Genomic DNA, 21,770 nt, shown 5'->3' with positions numbered 1-21,770 from the left:
ATTTCATGGTACATAAGTTATATATCAATAAATCTGTAAAATCAATTGTTTAAAGTTTTCTTTGGAATAACACAAGGCGATTGAACACTTTTACCTTTGTTTTCAACAGACTCTATTGCACCCCAGTGTTGTTATGTTCACCACTCTGTGTTGTGATCATGTTTACCTCTTTCATCCCCTCTTCAACTTGTATACAGCAGACAAAAAATACACCCTGGATTAAACGTAATGAAATCAAAGTAAATTGAAGCCACACCAAATATGTTTTTCCTCACTATCAAATTATGATTTCTCAGGAATATTAAGATCTTACTAGATACACAATTCTTGGTTTCTTTTTTATTTTTTTTTTTGGCCCCAAAAGTCAACAATTCTATTCAAGATATTGTTTTGATATCCTTCACTGTCTGTATCAACGGTGTTTTTCCCCCTCAGAAGCAGACACTGAGCCAAGGATTCACGTGCAAGCACTTCAGTGGAACGAGTAGAAAACATGCAACATGGGTTAGAGAGAGGGGAAGTGATGTAGGGAAGAAAATATATCCAGTAAAGCTTGCCTTAGGTCAGCTTCCAAAACAAGTGAGCAGAGTTTTCATCCCGTAGGGAAATTGGCACAAAATCCAAACTTCAAAATTATCCCAGCTAAAGGGTGAAGGAGTTGGCACATGCCACACCTCTCCATCAAAAACTGTTTCTGGTGGGGCATAATTCCCTGTCGCTTCTGCCTTTATGCATTGGGAAAAGTAGATTCCACCTGTTGTGGACAATTGACAGTCATGCAATCGTGCAATGAGATGGTGAAAGGATCCCAGGGAACATGGGAGAAATGCTGACAGCTTCTAATACCCCACCCTTCACTGCAGACTTGATTCTATCAATGCTCTTCTCAAAAAGTCAACTAAGCCCTGAATGCATCCCACAAGTGTGTAACTACCATTCCTGATGGCACCTCCAGAGAATATCCTCGTCCCAAAGCAAACCATATGACAGAGTAACTTTATTATACTCAGTATTATGAGTTTTTGGATCTTTAGATGTATTCTAAAACTGCAATAATAGGAAATAAAGGTCTTATAACACAGGAAATGATAGGAAGAAGGGAAAGAAGGAGGAAGGAAGGCAAAGAGTGAAGCAATTTCTCAGGGTTATCCTACACAATATATTACTATGAATCACCTAGAGAAATTAGCTTTCAAATCTAGATTCCTACTCTTGAAGTTGAAAATCACATCACTGTTTTCATGGAAAGTATGATAGCAAAGTTAGGAGTGTAGGTTCAGTGTCAGATTTCCAGATTAGAGAGTCCATCCCTATTTCAATCTCTTTCTCTGAAAAGTGAGGTAAATGAGAAAAAACATCTCAAAGAAATGTTGTCAGGATAACATAAGAGTACATATGTAAAGCAACAAGAAGTGTCTTGACATGGCAAGCACTTTAGTCATGACTATTGTATGATTTTCCTTCCATTTCTTCCAGGGCAAAACGAACACACAACCAAATTAAAGTGAAGATATCAATATTTGAGAAGATAATTTTTGTGGAAAATGATGCTATTACTTAATATAAGTGCTTCAGATCTAATGTTGGAAATCTCAGGAATGGTTGTAAGAAAGCTGACCAAAGATAGAGCTTCATGGGCCACAAATAGGGAAGAAAAGTCAAAAAAGATTGACTGAGGAGGTTGTTAGGGACAAACTAATACAAAAATGAATAAAAGCAAAGCCACAGATGCCTTGGGAATAGAAAAAATGAAGCATATTCTTTTGGGGAGAAAACGAACCAGGAGATTAAATTCATAATATTTGCTTTTGGAGCCCACAATGTCCACTTAGTTCTGAGGCCAGGGACCCATCACAGACAAGGGGCTGCTCGACTGAGGACCCTTCTCAGGGCCCCCTTCACATCCTTGTTCCTCAGGCTGTAGATGAAGGGGTTCAGCATGGGGGTGACCACAGTGTACATCACTGAGGTGATCGAGCTTCTGTGGGAAGAATGGGTCACGGCAGAACTGAAGTAGATGCCCAGGCCTGTCCCGTAGTACAAGGAGACTGCAGAGAGGTGAGAAGCACAGGTGGAAAATGCTCTATATTTTCCTTCTGCAGAGGAAATTCTCATTATAGAGGAGACAATCTGAGAGTAAGAGAAGAGGATTCCAATGAGGGGAAACACGCCCAGTAGGGCAGTAGCCACATACATGCTGATGTTATTAATGAGGGTGTCAGAGCAGGCTAATTTGAGAACCTGAGCCAGTTCACAGAAGAAGTGTGGAATTTTAGTACCTATACAGAAGGTCAGCCGCCTTAACAGTAGAATATGAAACAGGGAGACCCAGAAAATGATGAACCAGCACATCAGAACCAGGAGGCCACAGAGGCGTGGGTTCATGATGACCATGTAGTGCAAGGGGTGGCAGATGGCCACAAACCTGTCATACGCCATTACAGTCAGGAGGAATACATCCAGTAAAGCAAAAATCATAAAAAAATACACCTGTGTGAGGCATCCTATGTAGGAGATGTCTTTTCTCTGTGCCTGAATGTTCACCAGCATCTTCGGGACAGTGGTGGAAGTGAAGCAGATGTCAACAAAGGAGAGGTTGGAGAGGAAGAAATACATGGGAGTGTGGAGGTGGGAGTCGGAAATGATGGTCAAGATGATAAGAAGGTTCCCGAGCAAGGTGACCAGGTACATGGACAGCAACAACCCAAACAGAAGGGGTTGCAGTTCAGGATCCTCTGAGAGGCCCAGGAGGAGGAACTCTGATATTTCTGTGTCGTTTCCTTCTTCCATGTAGCTGGTGTCTGCTGGCGAAGGAAGAGAAAGCAATGTTCAGTGACAGCCGACTGGCAGCTCACTTAATCAGCACCTCGTGATTCAACCTTTAGGTGGACAAACTTCACCCTCTGTTAAGTCTTTCCAAGGACAGTGATTCACTCAAAGTGGTAGCCCATTTCCTTTTTAAATGTAATTATTTACCCTTTTTAAAATTTACCAGTAATTTCTTTTTATCTCCTACTCACTGGTTCTAATACCATTTGAGGCTATCAACATAAAACCGATTTCTTCTATGATATGACCCTTAAATAGTTCAAGACCTTTAATATATGATCTTTGATAACCTCCATGCTTTCTTCATTGAAATAGCTCTGATACTTATTAAGATGTGGATTCCCAACTCAGAAAACTTTAATTCTGACTTGATGCTTCCTATCCATGTCCTAGTTAACACTCAAGTGCCTTATTTATTTTATTTCTAAAAATGTGGTTACTGTTATTACCTTCTTTTGGAGGTTTAGAAATGCCTTTATGCACAGTATGATCTCAATAAATGATAACTATTATCATTATTAATACGTTCCTTTTACAATAACTCTATTTGATATGTAACTCTCCTAAAGTACAGGATAGAAATGCGATTTAGAAAATGGGATCTGAAATAAGACTTCCTAGAATCGAATTTTGCTGTACCAACCTACTGTTGATGTGACCTTGACAAAGTTATTTAACATTTCCTAGCTGAAGATACCTCACTTCTACAATGGGAGTAGCAAACATTCCCTACATTGTAAGACTGATGAGTGAATTAAATGAGATGACGTATGTAATTTTTCTTGTGATCTCTGTGACATACACTGGACACTTGATAAATGTGAGCTTCTGTTCTTAACATCACAATAACTCAGTCCTCTGTGGTATCATTATCAAAATTCCTCTTAAATTGTGGCATTCATTAAAGATAGAATTCTGATTGTTATACACACAACAGATCTGTTACCTCTTTTCACTGACATGCAGCACTTCTAATTAATGAAGATCCCTATGGATTTCTGTTTCATAAACTGCCTGCCAGTTAGATTCTTCCAAGAGGAGAGAGAAGTGTGTGGACTACAAAGATAAGAAGAGGGAACAAAATCACAAAACCATCATAATAAAATACAAAGTGTCTGTGCTCATATATACATCCTCAGAAGTGGAGATATGTTGTGTTAAAAACCAGTAGAGTTAATTGCAAAAATAGAAGACTGACAGATTTGATTAAAAATATTCAAAGCTTGGGGGCTGGCCCCCTGACCGATTGGTTAAGTTCGCGTGCTCCGCTATGGCGGCCCAGGGTTTCGCTGGTTCGGATCCTGGGCCCAGACAGGGCACCACTCATCAGGCCATGTTGAGGTGGCATCCCACGTGCCACAACTGGAAGGACTCACAACTATAATATTCAACTACATGGGGAGCGGATTTGGGGAGAAAAAGCAGAAAAAAAATTCAAAGCTTGTATAAATCAAATCATCCTAAAATTTCAAAGAAAAATTTAAGATGTGATTATAAATGTCTACATTCTCCATGATAGAAAAAGGTCCATGTTATTAATGCCTAGAGAATCCTAATTAAATCAAGAGAGAAAAATCATCCAGGACTCATTTAGTTTGGGGAGGTAAATGGAAAAGCATTTTCTGAAATATGAATATTTGAACTGTGAAAGGAAGGATGGGTAATTGTTAACCAGGGGAAAGAAGGAAAGCACAAGTATTTTGGGGTGAGAGAACAGAATTCATGGTTGCCCTGTGGGTCAGAGAGCTTGAGAATGAAGGAGCTTGAGAGTCCAGTGAGAAGGAGAACAGAGAGTGAGGGTCAGGAGGACAGAGTGGATGAGGCTCACATGTTCAGCATCCTGTGCAATTCCTCGGTGTGCCTCTCATGTTGGTAATTTTATGTTTGTGATCAGAGAAGGTGATTTCCTTTCCTTACCATTGTCTTTCCAGGTATTTACATGGTGCCTGGCACATAGTAGGTGCTCAAAACATGCAAATGTTAAATGGGTAATAAAGAATTCTCACTCAAAAAAGACCTCTTTGGGCTCACATAAGCCTGAATATAGACATAAAATTCAATGAAAAGTTAAATACAATTTACTCATACCTATTTTTAGAGAAGAATATGTCATGAATAAGTAACAACTCCTAGAGGTGGGAATGTGGTTTAATACTAGAGGGTTTGCTAACATAATTCATCAAAGAAATAGGTCAATGAAGAGAAACCATAACCATAATGACAGGAGAAAATGCATTTGAGAAAATGTAACGGTCATTACTCTCATTAGCAGCCAGGACAGAGCTTTTGCTAAATAAGGAAACCAAGGACAATTTCTAAACCCAAGAAAGAATGATAGTTTTAAAGTTACAGCAAACATGGTATTTTACATTAAACACTAACATCTTTGTATTAAATTTGTGAACAGATCAAGGCAGTCTACTCCAATTTCAGTCACTAGATATTCTCCAGAACATTTAAAGGAGATCTGTAAGATGAGAAAAGGAAATCGGGCTGAGTACAAAACATCAGAAATAATTATTGTAGATGATATTGTGAACACTAAAATTAAACAACAACAATCAACACAGGACTCTTAAGTGCTATCAGTAAGGCAAACATGATGCAAAAATTGTTAGGAAATAGAAAAACCTAGTCACATTAAGAATAAAATAGACAACCTTGTGCATAATAGATCTCCAGTGAGTAGTTAGTGAATAGATTTTTGGGCACAGGAAATCCAACAGGAGCCTACAATTATGGGAAAGAATAGACAAGAGGTGGAGACTCTCCAGAAAATACCTTTTATCACAGAAAGCCCCTAGATTCCAAAAAGAGAGAGAAGGAAACAGAAAATGCACTGGAAAAGACTGCATTCGATAGAAACTAAAGTGCCTTCAAAGTACAGAGACTTCGCCATTACAGACTAAATAAATATGAGACTGTCGCAGTCTCGTTATTCTCGATGTAAACCCCAGTGCTCACTTTCTCTCCTCTTTTTTTCTTACTCCTCCAGCTCTCACTGGATACACTGACCCTCTATGATGGGTACTACTGAAGCTTTTGGTTCTCTGAGGTCTGCCCCTGGGAAGCCCAGTTGGGTTGCATTTGGCTGGGATCAGAGAATTATTGGCAAGGGGCAACAGAAACATGTTTAAAGTTTCCGGTGTCTCCAGGGTTGAATTCTCAGAGCTCCTCATTACAGAAATTCTTCTATTGACTTACGTCATTCCTAATAATTCAGCTCTCTAGGGGTACAAAGATAAGAGAGTGGGCAATTTTCAGCCAACATGGTGTCTGCAAGTGGTAAAAGTGGGAAATTAATTTTTTTAATTCAAGGAGAAACTCTTCTTGCTTTGATTTCACTTAAATCTACAAAGAGTCCCCTAAGGAAAGTACAATTTCTACAAGAATCAAACCCTGGAACCAACTTTCTGTGAAGTTCCCTTGAAGAATCTTTGGAGATTTTGTGAATCACTTGGTGTCCACAATGCCATGGAGGCCACAAGATCTTTCTAAAGAAAAGTAGTGTGGCAAATAGTTTTGGTTTTGTTGGAAGGACTAACCAAATAAGGATGGAAAATATCCCCTGACATTTGCTGGTGACATGGAGGTCTTCATCGATATTAGAGAGGGCTCCATTTATTATCTCTAATTAGAAGGGCAGGGGCAGAAATAATCCAGGTAAAGTGGGTTGAAGAGTGAGTATTGAGACAACTTAGGTGAAAATAAAAATCACATATGAAGTTTATTACAGAAGGGTACTACATGGTTAAAACGTAGTCTAAAGAGAGTAACTCTCTCTCTGGAGAGAGTCCAGAAATTTTTATAATGGAAAATATGGGAAGACATTTAATTTCAAAGAGAATGATCATATTTTGTGCAGGCATTTGAATATACAGGAAATGCTGTGTACTTAATCCACAGTATGCAGCGTATACTCTGTCAAAGACAATAATAATGTGCTGTATCTCCAATTTAGAGAATCCATTAAGCCATAAACCAAGGGTTGGAAGTAGAAGTAGCCCCGTCTGCCATCACTCCATGAGCCCCTTGGGGAGTTTTTGCTTCAGGCCTCCACAAATCTGGCCTCTGCATGTTTAGAAATTTGACTTCTAAAGGGTAACACTTTCGGAAACATGGCAAAAGTCCCATTAAACTTCAAGCTGTGCTGCTGCCTGGCACTTCAGGTCCTTCTTAACAAGAAGAGGAGTCACCATCCTGGTAGTGTAATTGACCGTGGTCGTCAATGTGATTGTGTGACTATGGCAATGGGCATACGCTGGTTCCATGCTGTGCTCAGTCAGTGGCTGGAAGGAGCCCAGGAGCAACCTCAGTGCAAACACAGTGGAGGATGCAGATGACTGTTGGTTCGTTTATGCTCCCACAGCAAGAGATCTGAGTGGTGTTGAGCTTTAGTGAAGCAGCTTCCTTTAGCTGAGGGCAATTCTCAAAGTGGGCTGAGGGCTGAGGGCTGAGGACTGTCAGAAGGCTGTATCCCTCACACCTGGAAGAATAAACCCGTAATCCTGAGGTAGGACCTGGGCGATACAGCACAGCATTCACTAGAGTCCATCCCTAGGGACATTTGCGTCAACTTTTTTAAATTGAAACATAATTGATATATAACATTATGTTATTTTCTGTTGTACGACATAATGGTGCAATATTTGTACATGTTGGGAAATTACACCACAATCAGTCTATTTAACATCCATCACCACATGAGGTTACAAGTTTTTTTCTTGTGATGAGAACTTTTTTATTTTTATTTTTTAAAGATTGGCACCTGAGCTAACATCCGTTGCCAGTCTTCCTTTTTTCTTCTGCTTTTTCTCTCCAAATCCCCCCAATGCATAGCTGTATATTCTAGTTGTGGGTGCTTCCAGTTGTGGCACATGGGACGCTGCCTCAACATGGCCTGACGAGCGGTGCCGTGTCCGCGCCCAGGATCCGAACCAGCGAAATCCTGGGCTGCCGCAGCAGAGCCCATGAACTCAACCACTCGGCCACAGGGCTGGCCCCAGTGATGCGAACTTTTAAAATCTACTCTCTTCGCAAATTTCAAATAAACAATACAGTATTGTTAACTCTAGTCACTATTCTGTACATTTCGTGACTTATTTTATAATAGGAATTTGTATCTTTTGCCCACCTTCACCCATTCTCTTCCCCCTTTGTGACCACCAATCTGTTCTCTGTACCTGTAAGTTTATTTTTTGCTAGTTTGTTTGCTTGTTTTTAAGGCTGTCTTGATCAGTATGTTAAATAACAATACACCATGGGTCAATACTGCTCATCTCAGGAATTTACATATGCTTCCACATTAGGAAATCTATTTACATTCATGTATTACATAAATATATCAGTACAAAAGCTGGATTTTTAAAAGAAGTCAAAATGTATTTGATAATTTTAACAGCCATTGCTGCAAATGGTGGGGTACGTGTGTGTGTGGAGGCAGGTTCTCAAAAATGGAAAATAAGGATGTATCTTTCAAATGATAAGTAATGTATACTTTTCAATGGGAAATAATGTTCTTTGGAACGTGGACGCATTCAGAAATGACAATTAATGAACATGAAAAGATTGCTGCTACAAACCATAAGTATTTAATATTATTCTAATAATTTAAATGAATGCATAAGATGAAAAAAGACAGGGACATAAGCATTGTAAAGTAAAAGACAAATCTATCATTATACGTAGATAAGATTTTGGAGGTGCAGAGCCCTCAGATCTCTGAACACGCGGGCACACGTGGGTCCTTCATCATCCCTTCAACAAATCTTCTAGGGCAGTTGTTTTCAGATTTTAGCCATACATGAGATCCAATGGATGAATTACGAAACACAAATGGCTGGGCCTGTCCCTGGAGTTTGGTAGATCTGGGATAAAGAACAAGAATGTGCATGCCTGTCAAGCTGCTAAGTGATGTTAATGCTTCCAATCTGGAGACATTTTGAGGCACACTTGTTTGTGTCCCTTGTACTCTGATCTAATAAGAGATTTCCTCCACTGTTTACATCTTCCCTCCTGCACACCACCCCCAGGCTTTACTAGGTTACACTAGCTCTTTCAGATGTCACCATGGAAACACTGGTTGCCCTGGTTCTTTCTGCTACACTGACTTTTGCCCATAAAGTACAGGGAGATGTTCCAGGCAGGGAATTTACAACCCATATCTCTAGGAGACCCAAGATGGTTTGCCTCGGGGACAGTGGAAACTTGTTTAAAGTTTCCAGAGCCTTGGGAGATGAATTCTCAGACTTCATTAAATAAATTGTTCTATTTTCATTCACTCTTTAAACAATTTAGCTCCCTTGGTGTGGAAAGAGAGTGATAGGAAGAAAACTTTATGCCACTTCCCTTTCCCTGAAGATAGCTGTGGAGAGAGATGAATTCCTTTATTCCAATTATTCCTTGTTATCTGGTACATTCAAAACTTTGCAGTCAACAAGACCATTCTTCTGGAGATTAAAAAAGATCCTTCATCTTCCTTCAAAGAAGTCTCCCAGTGTTCCTTAAGACACTACTCCAATTCTGGCCTCCTTTTCACGGGATTTAATTTCAAAGTTAGGAGTTTCTCCCTGAGGGATGTGTTAATGTTACAAGGAGCCCAATAGACATGACCCACAGAATCCCATTATCACGAAAATGAAATACATGAGAAAGGTCCCTATTTCCAGAAGAAGAACACAACTGTTAATGATGTTGCTACTGAAAAATCAAGCATTTTGAAGAATGTAAATATTCCTGAGAATTTTTAAGAAATATCACATGAGGTTACTGCAGACCTCAGGTAGTGCAAATGTGATGGATGTAGAAAGACTCCAGATGAATTGGTTGAAGGAAGAGTGAGCAGAGTGGAAATGGAAGTAACAAGTAGACCAAATTCTCCAAAAGTTTGGAGCAATAACCAAAGGGGAGTATGGCTCTATATGTGAGTTTCATTTTAATTGAAAGACATGAGAGTGTGGGACATTCCCATGACATTGGAAAGTATAACATTGCACACAGACATTGGAAAATACAGGATAAAGAAAGGATAAGGGATAGCATAATTTCCCCCAGAAATTAGGAATTGATGGGATTCAAAGCTCAGATGGAGCTTTGTAAGAAGCAGTCATTGATCAAATAATTATTTATATAATTACTTGATTACAATGGTGGCTAATGTTGGGATGGATGCATTGTGTCCAGTGAGAGCATATACCCAGTGGGTCCCTATAACTGAGAACTGAAGGATCCTGGGTAGGATTCAGCCAAGCGTTAGCTCGTGTTTCTAGCTCCTGACTCTCTCAACAGGAACTTCTCCCTCTTTCTGTATAATTACTAGATTTATGCTGCCACCTGTGGAGACTGATGATCACCAGACCAACACATTTGACCTCTGAGGTAATAGGACCAATGGGATGTTCTGTTCGCCCCTCCCCTCAACCTTTCCAAGATTCCACTGATGTTTTATTCTTCCTAACATATTGCCCTTCCTGTTATTCCCATACTGTGAACACTACCACCATCAACTCTGGCACCCACGGAGTTGTTCTACTCCAGTGGTTCTCAGTCAGGCTGATTTTGTCCCCTACAGGACAGCTGACAATGTCTGGAGACTTTTCTGGTTATCACAACTCAGTGCTGCCATCTAGTGGGTAGATCACAGGGATCTGTTAAAAATCTTGCTATTCACAAGACAGCCAGCCCCTCACAACAAATAATTATATAGACCAAAATGTCAATATTGTCGTGGGTTAGAAATCTTCGTGAAGACTGTTGAGGACTAATGTTAAAGTTTTTATCTAACCAATCCTAGCCACACCTAATTATTTTATAGTGATAGTGAAAATATCATATGAAAGATTTCACAATCTTTTTCCTTTTTTTTTTTGTGCTACTTCATCTTTTTTATTGTGGTTAAATTTATATAACATAAACTGTACCATTTCAACCATTTTTAAGTATACAGTTCTGTACACTTGGCATTAAGCACATTCACATTGATGGGCAATCATTGCCACCATCTGTGTCAACCAATTTTTCATTTTCCAAAGCTGAAAGTCTATCCCCATTAAATACTAACTTCCCATTCTCCTACCCCAACTCCTGACACCCATTATTCTACTCTCTCTATGAATTTGACTACTCTTGGCACTTCATATGAGTGGAATCATATGACATGGATAAATATCCATTTAAAACACTTCAACTTTGACATTTCACAACATGAACTTCTGATGTCCCCTGTCCTTTGCAAATTTGCTCCACCCACAGTCCACCTGGTACCATGTACATGAACATGGCTGCTCCAAAAAAGAGGCCCACTACGGTGATGCATGAGAAGAAGGTGAAGTCCTCTTTGGGGGCCTTCTCTGAGTGTACACGTAGAACAGCCCCCAACATGTCACCATAGGAGGTGGCAATGAGGGGAAGGGGAAGCACAAGGATCAGCACCCCCGAGGTGGACAGCACCAACTCACAGGCAGAGGTGTCTGTGCAGGAGCGCTTCAGCAGTGCTGGCACCTCACAGAAGAAGTGGTCCACGATGCAGGAGGCATCAGTAGGGGAAGTGCAGAGTAATGGAGGTCTGGATGGAGGCATTGAGCATACCCGCCAGCCAGGAGGAGCCCACCATGAGCAAACACACCTGGCGCCTCATGAGCAAAGGATACTGCACGGTGTAGAACAGAGCAACATAATGGTTATAGGACATTAGGGCCAACAAGATGCCCTCAGCCACACTCATCAACGTCAGGAAGAATATTTGAGCTGCACAATCCCTGAGGGAGGTGGAACCTTCTCCCTGCAGGAAGTCTGACGCCATCTTGGCGATGGTGACCAGAGGGAAGCCAACATCTAACAGAGAGGGCTGACTGAGCAGAAAGTACATGGGTGTGTGGAGCCAGGAGTCCATGTGGATCAGGAATAGCAGAAAGGTGTTGGCTAGAAGGCCCATAATAAACATGGCAGCCACCAGGGAGAACCGAAGCTGAGGTGACCCTGAATGACTACAGAGGCCCACCAGAATGAAGTCAGAGGCCACTGATTGATTTCCATCCCCTCTGTTTTACATGATGTACCTTTGCTGCAGGAAGAACAGGAGACCTACATCAAGAATCCTGAGTGGGGCTGGCAAATCCCACCAGGCAATGGCCGTCGATAGGTACTGGCTGCCTAGAGTGCTGTCTTGAGAAGAGTTATGAGGTCACCGCTAGAATCAATAGGAGAAAAGCCACAGTAGATTAGTGATGCCTGTCATGGGCATGGGATGGGAGAGCAGAAACTTGCATCTCTTAATAAGATACTGGGCCACACCTCATGCAAGAGCTACACACTGACTCTTGCAGTCTAAATTTCAAAGTCCAAGTCAAAGAAAGTAGTATAGACCCAGTAGAATGTTTCAATACCCCTCTTCCTGATGGTCCTGGGGCTAAAGCAGAGGTGAGATTCCAAAAAGATTGGGAGGTGAAATAGGTAATGATGGAGCTGAAACAAGAAAACTAAGCAAGAGAACAGAGAGGAGTGGCTGAGTCCAAATGCAAAGATGAGTATCTGGAGCAAAAAGAAATCTATGCTGAGCCAGCACTGGGGCCAATCTGAATTCTAACTGTGAATCTAAGGAGTGTGAGCCATAGAAGCACTTGGGTGACAGCAAGTTGGGGGTCAAATGGACTGGGATTAGGTGGGGGGACAGTTGTCAATGAGCTCAGCTATTATTGGTGACTTTGTGACATTGGATGGGAGAGTAGTGACCTGTGGGTAGTCTGACTTAATTTCAAGGACTAGGGTAAGACGCTAGCTCTAGAGTCTCTGATAAATATTGCCTGAGTGAATGAGGTGGACAAGAAAGATGACCACAGACCAGAAGGAGCTGCACACTTAAATCCGGAATGCTCAATTCCCTTGGCAACCTCCAAGCCCCCTGGCAAACACAGATTGCCCTGGAATACCACGTACCACCCACAACTCCAACAATGAACAATGCAGGACAGAAAGGATGTCCATTCCCAACTGTGGGTAGTTAGGGAAGCAGCAATACTGGCCATATAAGGGCACGTGGATTCTTTTGAGGGTCTCACTGGAACTCTTTGTCCTAAGGCTGCCATCTTCATTCAGATGGTCTTTAAAGCTGTCTTTAACTATTCGCCATCCTGACTTTCCTATCACATCCAAGCGCCCAACCAACCATTCACCCATCCATTCAACAAAATTAGTCACATGCTGGGCTGGGCATAAGACATTCCAGGGTGAATCACCCAGGCAAGGTCCTTGCTTCCCTGGACCCCACAGTCTCCATCACGATACCAATGACAAACAAGGACATAAACAGACAAGATCTATGTGACATAGGGAAGTACCATGAAGGAAGTGAGTAGGACATCATGTAGGAAATTGCTGGGGACACCACAGGACAGGGTCAGGAATGCTTGGGACACTTGACAGGTGCCCTCAGTACTGAGAGGGATGTGGAAGAACCAACTTCTTCCTCCTACTTGGAGGTGGATGTTAGTGAGGCTGGCTGTGTGGTTCACCCTGACAAAAACTTTCTAACAGTGCAATCCAACCCATTGGTGGCATTTTCCAAAGTCAGTCAATGACATAAGGGAGTAAGATAACTGAGGTCTGTGATTACAGAATTTAGAGTTGGAAAAGGAAAACCAACATTGTTCACATCATTTCAGGATATTCTGATCAGAAACATAAGAGAGACACATGCATGATGTTTTGGGTACCCAGGGGATGAAACTCTGCCTGAGTTGGAGTCAGGGAAGGCTTCACAGAGGAGGAGGCATTGGAGTGGAATTTTGAAGATCAGGTAGGCAGCTAGAGGAGGGAAAATTGTTCTAGGAAGAAGTAAGCATATGAGCTATATGGGTTGGTGGTTATGAGAGTGTACACAGGAGCTTGCATCCCAGCTTAACTACTTTGTGGCAGCATGACCTTGGGTAGCTACTCAATATCAGTGTCTTCATCCAGAAAATGGATGGCAGTAATCTGGGTCACAGGCATTGTTGTGAAGATGAAATCAAAGGATAAATGTTAAGAGCTTAGTGCCTGCCACTTGGCAAGTGCTCAATAAATTGTAGATATTACTAATTCTCTAGAGGAAAAACCATTGAAGATTGCTGTTTAGATGATCTGTGCTTAGCACATTGCCAGGCACATAGGACATTCTCACCAATGTTGACATTTTTTGGGGTGGGCGGAGCAAAATGGCGGGGTGAGCTGACCCGGGATTCTCTCCCCTCCAAAATACAACAAAAGATTGGAAGAACTGAATTTCAGAGAATAAACATAATGCCAGCTCGTTAGAGACCTACAATACCAAGAAGGCGGAGATCATAACCTTGCTTACACCCTCGGAGGCGCTGGAACGGTAGGAGAGAACATCGCTCCCTCCCCTAGAGTCTGCGATGGCTGCGGCGCGGGTCGGGAAGGAGCGGGGGAGGGGCCGCGTGACCTGGGGATCATCCAGGACTCCTGCCGATGATTGAGTGGAGACACACTGATGGGGGGAGAGCTTCCGTCCGCGGGGACCCTATAAATCAAGGGCCTTGGGAGACCAGAGAACAGAACTGATCTGAACCCAGACCGGTGTGTGTGAGTAACAGCCCCTCCCCCCTAACAAAGCCAGTGGGCGCAGCCATCTTGCCCCAAGGCGGAGAGCTAACAGGCCGCTCTCGACCCCCATCTAGTGGCGACAGGCTGTAACTGCAACTGAATTCTACCACCATGAGAAAAAAAATGCTCCTCCACCATCCAGCAATTTATAAAAGCCCCAGACCAGAAGGAAAACAATAAAAACACAGAATTAAGTCCTGAGGACTTGGAATTAGGTAAACTAAGTGATAATGAATTCAGAGCAGCTATAATCAAAAACCTCAACGAGGTAGAGAGAAAGATAAACAAGCCGAGTTCTGGAGTTACTTCACAAAAGAGATTGAAATCATAAAGAAGAATCAAACAGAATTACTTGAGATGAAAAACACAATGGACCAGATAAAACACAATACGGATTCCCAGAATGCCCGTGTAGACAACCTAGAGGAGCAAATCAGCATAAACGAGGACAGACAGGGTGAATGGCACCAGACAGAGGAAGAAAGAGAACTAAGAATTTAAAAAAATGAGGAAAATCTCTGAGAGATTATGGATTCAATGAGGAGTAAGAACATAAGGATCATAGGAATTCCTGAGAATATGGAAAAGGAAAATGGAGCAGAAAGTGTGCTTAATGAAATTATTGAAGAGAACTTCCCAAATCTAGGGATGAATGGAGAAATGTGTGTAGAGGAGGGTTTTACATCTCCTAGATTTGTCAATGTAAAAAGACCCACTGCAAGGCACATAATAGTAAAGTTGGCAAATAGGAATGATGAGGAAAGAATACTTAGGGAAGTAAGGAAAAAAAAAGAGAATAACCTATAAAGGAGCCCCTATCAGACTGTCAGCGGATTTCTCTACAGAAACCCTACAAGATAGGAGAGAATGGAGTGATATATTCAAAGCTTTAAAGGATAAAAACCTTCAGCCAAGAATACTCTATCCAGCAAGAATTTCCTTCAGATATGAGGGAGAAATTAAATCTTTTCCAGACAAACAAAAGTTAAGAGAATTTGTAACTAAAAGCCCTCCATTACAAGAAATCCTCAAGAAGGCTCTCATACTTGAAAAAAGAAAAAAGGGAGAAAGGGGACACAATCCACAGACTAGGGAGACCGATGGATAGAACCAGAAGAGGATAGCAAATATTCAACTATAGCATTAGGGTAAAAATAAGGAAACTACCAAAACAAGGACGATCTTAGCACTCTAACTACAAATTAATAAGACGAGTTGGAATAAAAAATGAAAATAATTATTTAGGAGAGGAAGAGCAAAGGGTCTAAATCAGTATTGGTCGAGTAAGTAAGAGACCATCAGAGAATAGACTATATTATACACGAGATTCTAAATACAAACTTCAAGGTAGACACTAAAATAAAGTACAGAAGAGAGTCACAAATCATAGATAAGGAAAAGTTTAAGAAACTCAGCATAAGAAATTGCAGTATTAAATGGGTAGTCTAAAGCACACAGGAAAAGAAACACAGGAAAACAAGATAATGAGCGACAGATTGACAGCATTAAGTCCACATGCATCAATAATCACTCTCAATGTGAACGGATTGAACTCTCCAATAAAAAGACACAGAGTGGCAAAATTGATTAAAGAACAAGATCCAACAATTTGTTGCCTCCAGGAAACACACCTCAGCCCCAAGGACAAACACAGACTCAGGGTGAAGGGGTGGAGGACAATACTTCAAGCAAATAGCAAGGAAAAAAGGGCAGGTGTTGCAATTCTCATATCAGACCAAGTGGATTTCAAAATAAGACAGGTAAAGAGAGACACAGAGGGACAATATATAATGATCAAAGGGACACTCCATCAAGAAGAAATAACGCTTATACATATCTATGCACCCAACACAGCAGCACCAAGATTCATAAAGCAACTATTAACAGACCTAAAGGAAGACGTTAAAAACAACACAATAATACTAGGGGACCTCAACACCCCACTCCCATCAATGGACAGATCATCCAGACAGAAAATCAACAAGGAAATAGTGGAGCTGAATGAAAAACTAAAACAATTGGGCTTAATAGACATATGTAGATCACTCCACCCAGAAGGAGCTGAATACACATTCTTCTCAAGCGCACATGAAACATTCTCTAGGATAGACCATATGTTGGGAAACAAGGCAAGCCTCTACAAATTTAAAAAAATTGAAATAATAGCAAGCATCTTCTCAGATCATAGTGCTATAAGGCTAGAAATTAATTACAAGAAAAAAGCTGAGAAAGGCACAAAGATGTGGAGACTAAACAACACACTACTGAACAAGCAATGGATCATTGAAGAAATTAAAGAAGAAATCAAAAAATACCTGGAAACAAATGAAAATGATAGCATGCCATACCAACTCATATGGGATACAGCAAAAGCTGTATTAAGAGGAAAATTCATCGCAATACAGGCACATCTTAACAAACAAGAAAAATCCCAAATAAGCCACCTTAAAGCACACCTAACTGAACTAGAGAAAAAAGAACAAATGAAGCCCAAAGTCAGCAGAAGGAGAGAAATAATAAAAATCAGAGCAGAAATAAATACTATTGAAACAAAAAAGGCAGTAGAAAGGATCAATGAGACAAAGAGCTGGTTTTTTGAGAAGATAAATAAAATTGACGAACCACTAGCCAGACTTACAAAGAAAAAAAGGGAGAAAGCTCAAATAAACAAAATCAGAAATGAGCGAGGAGAAATAACAACAGACTCTGCAGAAATGCAACAGATTATAAGAGAATACTACCAAAAACTATATGCCAACAGAATGGATAACCTAGAGGAAATGGATAAATTCCTGGACTCCTACAATCTCCCAAAGCTCACTCAAGAAGAGGCAGACAATTTGAACAGACCAATCACAAGCAAAGAGATTGAAACAGCAATCAAAATCATCCCAAAGAATAAAACCCCAGGACCAGATGGCTTTCCTGGGGAATTCTACCAAACTTTCAGAGAGGATTTAATACCTATCCTTTTCAAGCTATTCCAAAAAATTAGGGAAGATGGAACACTTCCTAACACATTCTATGAGGCCAACATCACGCTGACACCAAAACCTGACAAGGACACCACGAAAAAAGAGAACTACAGGCCAATATCACTGATGAACATAGATGCAAAAATTCTAAACAAAATTTTGGCAACCAGAATTCAGCAATTCATCAAAAGAATCATACATCAGGATCAGGTGGGATTCATACCAGGGACACAGGGATGGTTCAACATCCGCAAATCAATCAACGTGATACACCACCTCAACAAACTGAGGAAGAAAAACCACATGATCATTTCAATAGATGCAGAGAAGGCATTTGACAAGATCCAACAACCATTTATGATAAAAACTCTGAACAAAATGGGCATAGAAGGAAACTACCTCAACATAATAAAGGCCATATACGACAAACACATAGCCAACATCATACTCAATGGGCAAAAACTGAACCCCATCCCCCTGAAAACAGGAACAAGACAAGGATGCCCTCTATCACCACTCTTATTTAACATACTACTGGAGGTCGTGGCCAGAGCAATCAGGCAAGAAAAAGGAATAAAAGGAATCCAAATAGGGAGGGAAGAAGTGAAACTCTCGCTGTTTGCAGACGACATGATCTTATATATAGAAAACCCCAAAGAATCCATTGGAAAACTGTTAGAAGTAATCAACAACTACAGCAAAGTTGCAGGGTATAAAATCAATTTGCATAAATCAGTAGCATTTCTATACTCCAGTAATGAACCAACAGACAAAGAACTCAAGAATACAATACCATTCACAATCACAACAAAAAGAATAAAATACCTTGGGGTAAATTTAACTAAGGAAGTGAAGGACCTATATAATGAAAATTCCAAGGCCTTTCTGAGAGAATTGGATGACGACATAAGGAGATGGAAAGACATTCCATGTACATGGATTGGAAGAATAGACATAGTTAAAATGTCCGTTCTACCTAAAGCAATCTACAGATTCAATGCCATCCCAAGCAGAATCCCAATGACATTCTTTACAGAATTAGAACAAAGAATCCTAAAATTCATATGGGGCAACAAAAGACCCCGAATTGCTAAAGCAATCCTGAGAAAAAAGAAGAAAACGGGAGGGATCGCAATCCCTGACTTCAAAACATACTACAAAGCTATAGTAATCAAAACAGCATGGTACTGCTACAAAAACAGGTGCACAGATCAATGGAACAAAATTGAAAGCCCAGAAATAAAACCACACATGTATGGACAGCTTATCTTTGACAAAGGAGCTGAGGGCATACAATGGAGAAAAGAAAGTCTTTTCAACAAATGGTGCTGGGAAAACTGGAAAGCCACATGTAAAAGAATGAGAATTGACCATTCTTTTTCACCATTCACCAAAATAAACTCAAAATGGATTAAAGACCTAAAGGTGAGACCTGAAACCATAAGGCTTCTGGAAGAAAACGTAGGCAGTACATCCTTTGACATCAGTATTAAAAGGATCTTTTCGGCCACCATGCCTTCTCAGAGAAGGGAAACAATAGAAAGAATAAACAAATGGGACTTCATCAGATTAAAGAGCTTCTTCAAGGCAAATGAAAACAGGATTGAAACAAATAAACAACCCACTAACTGGGAAAAAATATTTGCAAGTCATATATCTGACAAAGGCTTAATATCCTTAATATATAAAGAATTCTCACAACTCAACCACAAAACATCAAACAACCCAATCAAAAAATGGGCTGGAGACATGAACAGACATTTCTCCAAAGAAGGTATACTGATGGCCAATAGGCACATGAAAAGATGCTCATCATCGCTGATCATCAGGGAAATGCAAATCAAAACTACACTAAGATATCACCTTACACCCGTTAGAATGACAAAAATATCTAAAACTAATAGCAACAAATGTTGGAGAGGTGGCGGAGAAAAAGGAACCCTCATACACTGCTGGTGGGAATGCAAACTGGTGCAGCCACTATGGAAAACAGTATGGAGATTCCTCAAAAAATTAAAAATAGAACTACCATACGATCCAGCCATCCCACTACTGGGTATTTATCCAAAGAGCCTGAAGACAGCAATCCCAAAAGTCCTGTGCACCCCAATGTTTATTGCAGCACTGTTTACAATAGCCAAGACGTGGAAGCAACCTAAGTGCCCATCAACAGACGAATGGATAAAGAAGATGTGGTACATATATACAATGGAATACTACTCAGCTGCAAAACAGAATAAAATCATTCCATTTGCAGTAACATGGATGGACCTTGAGAGAATTATGTTAAGTGAAATAAGCCAGCAAGAGAAAGATAATCTGTGTATGGCTCCACTCATATGAGGAATTTAAAACTATGGACCAAAAACAGTTTAGTGGATACCAGGGGAAAGGTGGGGTGGGGGGGTGGGCACAAAGGATGAAGTGGTGCACCTACAACATGACTGACATACATTAATGTACAATTGAAATTTCACAAGATTATAACCTATCAATAACTCAAAAAAAAATTCACAAAAAACAAACAAAAAAGAGCTTAGTGCCTGCCACTTGGCAAGTGCTCAAAAAATTGTAGATATTACTAATTCTCTAGAGGGAAAAACCATTGAAGATTGCTGTTTAGTTGATCTGTGCTTAGCACATTGCCAGGCACATAGGACATTCTCACCAATGTTGACTCCTGTTGTTCTAATTATTCAACATTATGACCCCTTCCATGGTCAAGCGTGACCCTGTCCAGCTCATCCTCGTTAGTGCCGCTCTGCGATGCCCTTGTCCTTCTTGGGTAAAAACCTACCTGCACCTTCGCTGGCTTCTGAGATCCCTTAGCAGAGTCTTTAAAAATCCATTCATCCCCAAATCCATTGACTTACAACAGGGTTCTCCCACCTTGGCATTATTTGGGGACAGATAATTCTTCGTTGTGGGCAGCTTTCCTGTGCATTGAATGAAGTTTAACAGCATCCCTGGCCTCCACCTACTAGACGCCAGCAACACTTCCCCCACCCCTACTCAAAAAAAACGAAAATAGCTCCACGCATGGCCAAACGTCCCCAGGAGGCAGAATCACTCCTGATCGAGAACCTCTGGCTTAGAGACGGGAGAACTGTAACCTGCATAGACTTTGGTCCGCAATTCTGCTTCCAGACATTTACTCCAAAATTGCTTTAAGCTCAGACCCAGCATAAATCCTATGAATAGCTCACTATTTCCGTGTCTCCATATAGAAAAAACCCCCCACAAAAACCAATCCTTGCAATGTTTTGCCAACTAGTAGCTAATCAATCCCCCCAATCACCAAGTATCCCAGCTGGTAAAATAGCTTTTATTGCAGACTCTTGTCCAGGTGTATTTAAGTGTCCAGATGAACTTGGTCTTGCTCTGCCCACTCACATATCCTCACCCTGAAAGGAGCTGACATCAATTAAGTGCTGACTGTGTAGTAGTCATCTGGCAAAGTGTTTTACATGCATGATGCTTTAATCCTTAAGTCCTTGAGATGGATGGTGACAATGGTTGCACAACAATGTGAATATACTTAATGCCATGAATAGTAGAAATGGTTAAAATGGTAAATTTTGTGTATATTTAATCCCATTAAAAAAAACAGTGCCTGTAGGCATTATTATTTACATGCATTTTTTGGATGAGAAAATAGAGGGTCACAGAAGCATGGCGACTTGTCCACCGTCACCCAGCAAGGAAGGAATAGAGCTAAGATTTGAACAAAACAAGGATCTGATTCCAAAGTCCCCGTTTTTCTCTTCCTATCCTACACACTCCCCCAAAACATTGCAATAGATATTCCAATATTTGTTGCATAGACACACACACTCAGTCTTGTGTGCCCTCAAATTCACTTTTCCTTCCAAGGTGTCCAGGTGGTCCCACTGATATTGATGCATCTTTTAAAAATGCAAACCCTGGTGTTTTTGGAATCTCTAACCAGCAGTTCCTCGGTGGCTTGTGTCTTGTGTCTTGAGGTTTTGACAAACTCTTCCCCCCGACAAGACCTCTTTTGAAAAAGATGTTTCTACCCATCCAACCTCCCCATCACCTGCCCTCCCAGTCAGACAGGCAGAACTGGGCAGAGTTAGCCATGACGTACTTGAGTCTAGGCTGATCATCTCACTGTGACTCCTAAATCAATATTTCTCATTTGGGTCGAAGAGGAGCCCCTTCAGCAAGTTTCCAAAGTGGTTTTACCTCTTCCTCTCCCCATTTTCATCAATCATACCAAAATTTGGCCCTGGGGATCCCTTCACTGACACTGAATGGCCAGGGGAAAGACATCAGCATTATTTACCTTCTTGTTTCCAATAAAACTCTCACATCTCTCCACAATGGCAAGGCATGAGCTGGACTCCT

At 40.9% G+C, this 21,770-nt stretch overlaps 1 protein-coding gene and 1 pseudogene across 1 annotated transcript; both read right to left on the bottom strand.

Annotated features, from left to right (window-relative positions):
• Positions 1–1,851: 1,851 nt before the first annotated feature.
• On the bottom strand, positions 1,852–2,790 carry LOC106831146 (olfactory receptor 7D4-like). The gene has a single exon (XM_070490054.1). It carries the CDS (start codon positions 2,788–2,790, stop codon positions 1,852–1,854), a length of 939 nt encoding a protein of 312 aa, XP_070346155.1.
• An 8,220-nt stretch (positions 2,791–11,010) lies between these two features.
• Positions 11,011–12,125, bottom strand: LOC139041177 (olfactory receptor 2Z1-like; annotated as a pseudogene).
• Between the last annotated feature and the right edge of the window lie 9,645 nt (positions 12,126–21,770).

Source organism: Equus asinus, chromosome 20 (genome assembly GCF_041296235.1).
Source record: "Equus asinus isolate D_3611 breed Donkey chromosome 20, EquAss-T2T_v2, whole genome shotgun sequence".
Lineage (NCBI taxonomy): Eukaryota > Metazoa > Chordata > Mammalia > Perissodactyla > Equidae > Equus > Equus asinus.
Note: the sequence above shows the minus strand (reverse complement) of the source record. Positions and strands in the feature narration are given on the sequence as shown.

Excerpts from the sequence above, each read along its gene's own strand:
- LOC106831146 (XM_070490054.1), bottom strand. The coding sequence starts at position 2,790 with ATGGAAGAAGGAAACGACACAGAAATATCAGAGTTCCTCCTCCTGGGC.